At 33.7% G+C, this 8,590-nt stretch overlaps 1 protein-coding gene across 1 annotated transcript; it reads left to right on the plus strand.

Moving 5' to 3' along the window:
• Window positions 1–654: 654 nt before the first annotated feature.
• Window positions 655–8,353, plus strand: LOC134279411 (uncharacterized). Its single transcript, XM_062761804.1, has 3 exons — window positions 655–747; window positions 4,554–4,581; window positions 5,039–8,353. Exons 2-3 carry the CDS (start codon window positions 4,564–4,566, stop codon window positions 7,955–7,957), a joined length of 2,937 nt encoding a protein of 978 aa, XP_062617788.1. The 5' UTR covers window positions 655–747; window positions 4,554–4,563; the 3' UTR covers window positions 7,958–8,353.
• The last annotated feature ends 237 nt before the right edge of the window (window positions 8,354–8,590 follow it).

Raw genomic sequence — 8,590 nt, forward strand, 5'->3', positions numbered from 1 at the left:
AATGATTTATTATTTATTTCCAAGATCATTAACCCCCCCCCCCCAACGCACACATAGTACATACATAAATTATACCAAACAAAAAACAAATATTTGTCCCTTCATATATTTCTTTAAAACGCTGGACAAAAAATACTTATTTATAAAGAACATGAAGAAAGGCCTATAATTTTTAAACTATACCGAAATTGAAATTATTTGTTTTCTGGGTCAATCAGAATAATGTGCCGTATAGCGTAGCTGAGGTGGATAGAAACTGTCCAATGTTTTCTCGGCCATCCGCGTCGAATTGTACCCGCCCATTTCATTGTCTATCGAGGAATGTTTTGATTATACAAAAAATGTAACAGATAGGAATGACGTAAGCTGCATATTTCCAATCTTGCCAGTTAATGTTCCGCGGTCTTGTAACGGCGATGGCATAAAAAAGTCTACAAATTCCATATTTAAATACTGAGTACATGTAATTTTCTTTATGAAGGATTAGGGCAATCTTTCATAAAACAATTGACAATTAATCTCTATTTACAACACTTGAAGATTATGTTTTTTTTTTGCTTAATATATTAACACAAAAAATATTTTTTTGAGAAAAGTTGCATTAGGTTTGAATTTGAGGGGGAAAAATTACGTTGACCTTGTTTTGACGGGCTGCCAAGCAGAAAATTGTGGCATATGTACGTATTGTAAGGACAGACAAAAGTTTGGAGGCAGTGGAAAACTGAAACAGTGCTGTATCAAAAAACGGTAAATATTAAGTGATAGACTGAACAGTGCTTTATTAAAAAAACAAGAAAAAATGGTAAATATAAGTCTTAAACTGAGAGAGTGCTGTATCAAAAACGGTAAATATAAGTGGAAGAATGGAAGAGTGCTGTACATAAAAAGGGGAAACATAAGTGGATGACTTAAATAAGTTGTAGAAACAGTAAATAAAAATGGAAGAATTAAACAATGCTTTGTCAAAAAAGGAAATATAAGTGGTAGAATGAAAGAGTGCTGTCTCAAAAAAAAAAAGGTAAATACGAGGGTTGTTCAGAAAGTTTGTGGACTAGTGCCATAAAATTAAAACCACTAAAGCTACATCAACGAATTTTTCAACATTAAATAAGCATAGTCTTTTTTTATTTACTGTAGATCACTAAATTTTCGCGACACCTTATTTTCGCGATATAGTTATTGACTCTTTATTAGCGAGACATAATTTTCACGAACTGTTGTTATTCCTCTATATAATCATAAGAAGTACTTTTATACGCGAGAATGAAATTTTCGCGAGATCATTGTCTCGCGTAATTACGCGAAAATAAAGTTCTCGTGAATAAAAAGTGATTTACAGTATTTAATAAACTATACTCGCACATAATTAATTTTATTTTCTAATAAATTGTTGATGTTTTTTAAAACACTCCTATGTCCAGACGGCACAACCTCGAAGATTACGTTTTTCTGCCTAAGTATGACTAAGAAAAAAACTTTTTTATAAGACCATTTGTCACCCAAAACCCCGTTTATTCACTGATGTAGTATGACACAATTGTTCTGTAAAATTTGCAATTTTTACCACATTCTGTAAGTTCTTTGAAATTTTATCGCAAATTTTATTTGAAATGTCCAAACAATGAGGGGGTTGTAATGACGTCAGAAAGGGGATGGTTTTTTCCCAGTGTTTTATATATTGTCACCCCTGGAAAATTGTCAAAGATCTAGGAATATTTAAATGGGCAACTGAAAAAAAATATATTCAGAGTACATGTACTTGTTTTTAAATGCCAAAAAATTAGAGAGACAAGAGATGTAAAGGTAAATGTCGATTTGCAATATGGATATTCGAAGTTTGTCACGTCGAAAAGTGACGTTAATCATATGTGATCTGTGTTGAAGTCCGACAGGCAAATATGCTGTTATAATTAATTGAGGGTCTTTCGCTTTGTATAGATCATTTTTACAATGTTATATGCATTGAAATCAGCTGTTCATGACATTGTACAATCAAATAATTTATAAACAAGACCGGTTTAAATCTATGATTAACTCCGACGAATCCTATCAAAATTAGTGTATGTCTGTACGAGGTAGAAAATGCTGACACGATACTAAATGGTGACAGCACCGGGTGATCATATAATGTCTTTTTTTATTTTAGGGTAATTTGATGATTATTCAAGGTATCAAGCTAACATTTTCAACATTTCTTTAACGTTTGTTGTTTGATGTTCCTTTAAAAATTTATAAGCATAGACTTCTTAGTTCTTAATTTTATCGCATCAATCCACGAACTTTTCGAACAACCCTCGAATAAGTGGAAGACTTATATAGTGCTGTAACAAAAAATGGTAAATATAAGTGACAGACTTCATCAATGCTTATCAAAAACGGTTAATACACAACTGTATCAAGTAATGGATTAAAACAGTGCTTTATAGAAAAAACCGGTTAGTATAAGTGGTAGATTGGCAAAAGTGCTGTATCAAAACAGGTAAATATAAGTAGTAGCATAAATGAGTGCTTTATAAAAAGAAACGGTATATAAATATAAGTGGAAGACTCCAACAGTGCCTTGTCAAAAAAGGTAATAAGTGGTAGAATGAAAGAATGCTACATCATTAGTTTTATTTTCTAATAAATTGTTGATGTTTTTGAAAGCACTTGTATGTCCAGGCAGCGCATCCTCAAAGATTACTTTTTTCCCTACCTAAGTATGACTATGAAAAACACTTTAAAGACCATTTGTCATCCAAAAATCAATCCCGTTTATTTACTGATGTAGAATGACACAATTATTCTGTAAAATTTGCAATTTATACTACATTCTGTAAGTTGTTTGAAATTTTATTGTAAGTTATATATGAGATGTTCCAACAATTTAGGGGTTGTAATGACGTCAGAAAGGGATTTTTTCCCCAATATTTTATAAAGTCCCCCCCCTATTTGTCTTACCAAATTTAAGAGGATATAGCAGAAATATTTGGTGGAAAATCTTTATTAAATATTTCTTTTTAAAATAAAAGAGGCTTCCAAAAATATACACTGTATATACTTAAGAAAAATAATTATTCCTACCTCAAATTAGCCAATTTAACAAGTTAAAATTGTCTGAACAATTAAGGAATTTGAGCATATGGACCTCCAATATAGAGACCAATGGCAAAGTGGCAGACATAATCAGTGCAGTATCAAAGACAGTTAATATGAAGTGATGAATTTAAACAGTGCTGTATTAAAAACGGTTAATATGAAGTGATAGACTAAAACAGTGCTGTATCAAAAACAGAAATAATAGAATGATATATTTGTAATGAAATAATGTATCAAAAACAGTGAACATGGTAAATATAAGTGTTAGATTGTAAGCGTGCTATATCAGAAAACGGTAAATGTAGAATGCTTGACTAAATCTGTGTTGTATAAAAATACGATAAATATCAAGTGATGAACTAAAATATCAAAAAAAGGTAAATATCGAGTGATAAACTAAAATGTGCTGTATCAAAAACGGTAAATATCCAATGATGGTCTTACACAGTGCTGTATCGAAAAAAACCCAGTCAATATCAAAAGATAGACTGAAACAGTGCTGTATCAACAAAAGTGGTAAATATAAGTGATAGAATGAAAGAGTGATGTATCAAAATACGGTATATATAGAGTAAAAGACTGAGAGAGTGATGAATCAATTAACGTTATTATAGAGTAATAAAAGCTGTTAATGTTGAGTGGTAGAATGAAACAGTGTGGTAACTAAAAAAAAGCTAAAAAGTCATAGACTGATACACCATCCATGGCACCTGATCCCACCTCTGATGTTTCAGAGGTCCGTGTTTGCTCTGCTCTTATTTTGTATATTGTTTAATGGACGTTGAGATTGAATACTGTTCGTTATCTCCATATCCTTCTCATCAAGAAAAGGAAAATATGGAGCGACAGACGGACACAGTATTGTGTTAATAAAAGGTTTACATGGAAGACATACTGACAGTGTTGTGTCAATAAACAATAAATATGGGGGTCAAACTGACAGCGTTGTGCTAATCAAGGTTTTATATTGAGTGACAGACGGACACAGTATTGTTAGAAAAAATGAAAACAATGTCGCATCAATAAAAGGTAAACATAAGGTAGAAGACTGAAACTATCTCTAATAAATTTAACTGGAATTAAATATGTGGAGATAAGGAACAGTATTCAAGATCAAAAGTCCATAAACAATACAGAGGTTGGTTCAGGTGCCATGTAGAAGTGAGTGTCATGGAACTGAACAAATATCACACTCATTTGCAAATTGATCAAGATCTGCTGATAAAAGATATTTGAAACAGCAGGAGAAACTTAAATATACACAATTTAGATGATGTTAAGATGTACAGCATGTCTAAGTGTTTCTTCATTGAGTCATTGTTTTATGGACTTTGATCTTGAATGCTGTCGTTATCTTCATATATTTCATTTTAAAAGAATAAAAAATTCGCAGAATGATGTAACAGACAGTTTCTTTAAGAAAGAACGTTTTAAATGTTACACATCCATTAACATTATTTTTATTATTTTTACAGATGCAGAAAAATGCTTTACCTTAGAAAGGTATGTATCTTGCTAGTTGAGGGGTGTCTTCCCTTTGAACATTTTTTTTCTGAAGTAAAAAATCTTTTAAAATATCTAGTCTAATTTCAAATAGTTCTGTTGCTTTATAGATAGAAATAAAATGGCATAACTTAATTGCTAGAGCAATTAAGACCGAAGTTTCTTTCTTATAAGAGAGTATTTAGAAACTTCTTTTATATATAAATAAGTTTGATTACTAAAATCTTTTAGTGTTCGATGTTTGTTTGAACCTTATTTGTATCATGCGAACGGACTTTCGAACTACAAAACTGTTCATTATCTCCACATATTTTATTTGAAAGTATTTATAATAAAATTTGTCCAAAATCATATGTATCAATGAAGGCATCAAATTTTGTTTCTCCATAAAAATAATGCCACAGATCTTTGATTTTAAGAAGTATTTGCATTATATTCTTCCTGTTTTCTAATGTAGAAAAATAGCCACGGATTGGGATCAACGCTGATTCCTCCTACACAGGAAATACCAGTGATACAACACGGATTTGTCTTTCTTCGGGACATATGTGATGAAAAACTGTTAACAATGTTTAGGAAAAAGACGATCAAAATGGAAACTGACGATACAGACGCAGCATCAAATATAGCGCCAAACGACATCATGGCATCACAAAATTCAGGACAGACACAGAGGAAGCGGAAATTCGATCACCACTGCTTAGATCTCAATGAATACCTGCCTCCTGCCAAATTTAGGAGGAAAAAATGTTTGGAAAACAGTGATCCTTTAGAGGGTGTTGATATTAACAAATTAGTTACCTATTTAGAAAAACGAAATGAGAAAGACAGAAAGTTCTTACAAGCTGCCAGATGCAAGAGTTTAAGAAATGACCCAGAAAGAGTGTGTATGCCAACCCTGAACTCAGAAACGGAGGAAGAGATACTACATCCATATGGCCATTTGAAATCTTTACCCTCTTCAATAAATAGACCAGCAGCTTTCAGTTCTTTCAAGTGTACACAGTGTATGCCAACACTGATGTCAGAAACTGAGGAAGAGAAACTTCATCCATTTGGTCATCTGAAGTCTTTGCCCTTTTCCACAGACACCCCAGCAGCTTTCAGTTCTTTCAAGAGTACACCCCTTCAAAATCCTCCATATTTGACAAAACAGGATAACACATCCAATAATGACACAATGGATACATATAGGGGCGTCTCAGATCCGCCTACGATAGACTTGTATGTGAAGGAAAAAATCAAAGTGAGTTTTTCCGGTCGTTGTTGTAAGCCCAATGATGCTTTTTTTAATGAATTTTATACAGACCTGGACAAGGTCCTGAGAAATTTGAATAATAAACCAAAATATAAGAAAGGACTGCATGAGAAAAGGGCCAAACAATGTAATACTGGAACAGAAAAAGATTCAACAACAGTAACACAGAAAAGAGCAGTCACGAATGTATCGGAGATGAGACCTTTCATGAAATCTATTGATCAAATTGGAATAGAGCAGGCTGGGATAGAGAGTCCGTTGACTACGTGGAATAGAATAGAGGTTTTAAATAGCAATGAAGAAGTAGATATTGAAGGCATTGAAGACAACGTGCATCAGAAGGAAATAATAGAACAAAGGAGAGAACAGGGTGAGGAGGAGAAATATTTCCAGCTAGATATAGGAGATAAACTTGTGTACATTCCTACCGATGCATCTACTGAAATTCCAAAAGCGTATGTGATGGATAAACATAAAGCACCAGAGATCCATTTGAACACTGGACTAGGGAAAAGTCTAGTCTTTGAACAAAAGTCTTCTGTTGATCCTACTGGAATTGCAGAAAGAACTGTAGCGCCAGAGATCCATTTTAATACTGGAACAGGGAAAAGTTTAGTCTCTGAAGCACAGTCTTCTGTTCATCCTGCTGGAATTACAGAAGATACTGTTGTTAAATCAGAGATTATGGACGATTCGGCCGATGACTCAGTGCCTAAAATTACAAGCGTATTCAGTTTGTCTGCAGACAGAGTTTCTACAGAAAACGACAATGTTGAAGCAGAAATACAAACTAATGTGACAGGGCAAGATAGAAACACGGAAATAGATTCTTTTTTTCAAGCGCCCATTGAAACCCACAATGCTTCAGGAAAGCTTAGCCCGTCACCAACAACAGAAAAGAAGGAAATAGAAAATTCCCAAGTCTCTTTGACGACTGCGACGGATTCGAAATTATTAAAAAACCCGACAAATCATTCAAGTGGAAAGTGTCCTATTTCACCTGGTTCTTCTGTTTGTCAGCTCACATCTTCAAGTGCAACCAAGCTAAGAGAATTAAAGAAGAATTCTTCGAACATTGGAAAGCTTGAGCGGCTAGTAAAATCTACCGGTAAAGCATTAAATCAGTCCAACGTATTTACTCTATCAGCTTCCAACATTTCAGGCAAGATTGCTTCAGATGTTAAACAGAGCATCAATTCCTCCTCTGCACAGAAACTGTTGATCATTCCAAAATTAAATGGTCCGCATTCTGAAGGCAGAAGCACATTATTTATCACTTCAACACAAAATAATAAACTACAAAACCTTTTGCCAAACTCAAAATTACGCTTTATTGTTGATAAACCACAGACACCAGTGCCAACTACAAACTCGTGTAAGAGAAACCCTGGTGTTAAGACCACTGGCTTGGCGGTTGTTCCAAAGGATCCCTCGAGGCCAATTCTCCTATTCCCGAACAAAACAAATGCTTCTTTTAAACCTATTGTATCAGGTCAAAAAACTGTCAATGTAAACAATTCTCTTCATTCAAAAACTGTTCCCTCCTTTTTCAAGACTGCAAATCGAGGGAACCAAAGCACTGCGAGTTCTCACTCAGGCCTAGTAACAACTGCTTCTAATAATGGACTTATGGTTCAATCTGGGGTTTTATCAGCTGTAAATGATCCAATTGGATCGTCTGAGCGGAGTATGCTGAGCGGCAGTGCCCCTATCAATACAAAACCAAATGGTAATGATATTCAATCACAATGCACAGCTGAATATAGTCATCCAAATACAATGAAGAAAATTAATTCTTCTGGCCAAGAATGGGTAACAGTTAAGTCAAAGCCAGGTGACAAACACAAGTTTGAAGCTGCCATTTTCACAGTCGTAGTTAAGGAGAAAAACATTTCTAAAATAAGCAATCTGGCTAAAACAATACCAGCTTTTGAGAGAACTATTTCACAAACCAGGGACAGGGATAAAGAACAGACCCCTGAACACAGTATTTCTCATGTGCACACTGAAAAATTAGACACAAAGGAGCGAATCAGGCAACTAAGAGAAAAGATGCGCAATCATCAGGAGGAATGTGAAAGTTTAAAAAAGACTTTATCGAGCGATAGTGAGTCATAAGGAATAAGGCATTTGTGTTTCTTTAAAACTGATTCTTTAACCACGTGAAGCTAAAAGTGTGTAATATTCAAGAGAATAATAATATACAAACATAATAATATTCTTAATATTAAATTCGAAACCTAAATGGACCTTGTGTTTAGGACATATTTACACTTTTAGACTTTCTCTTATACAGATATCTTTATTATAAAGGAAAACAAGTGGATGTTGTGAATTGCTAACAGACAAATAAAAGTCAAAAAGAGCCCACTTGATTATCTAGCATCTTGTTAAACAACAAATATTAATTTACAGACATTTAAGTGAAGTTTGAAATAAATTAGCTGCAGATAACTCAAACCCTAGAATGTTTTGTGCATTACAACATTTACATTGTAGAAGATAGTAATTTGTCCGACTCAATTATGTTTGTTAAAATATGTCCTTTGATTTATGAAAAAGTCAGTTACGTAAATGTCAACGGATATCAGGCGGAAAGACGAGAGAAAACTAGAAAATTATTCTTCAGGCCTGTGTGCCACAACGCCTACGCGATTTACATATTTGGATCAACCTTCATAAATTTAATTATAATCGTTCAACCTTTGATATACGAAGGCTATGGAGATAACGAATAGCATACAATATCAA

This window comes from Saccostrea cucullata, unplaced genomic scaffold, assembly GCF_032062105.1.
Source record: "Saccostrea cucullata isolate Sc308-1 unplaced genomic scaffold, CSIRO_AGI_Scuc_v1 ctg472, whole genome shotgun sequence".
NCBI classification, from domain to species: Eukaryota; Metazoa; Mollusca; class Bivalvia; order Ostreida; family Ostreidae; genus Saccostrea; species Saccostrea cuccullata.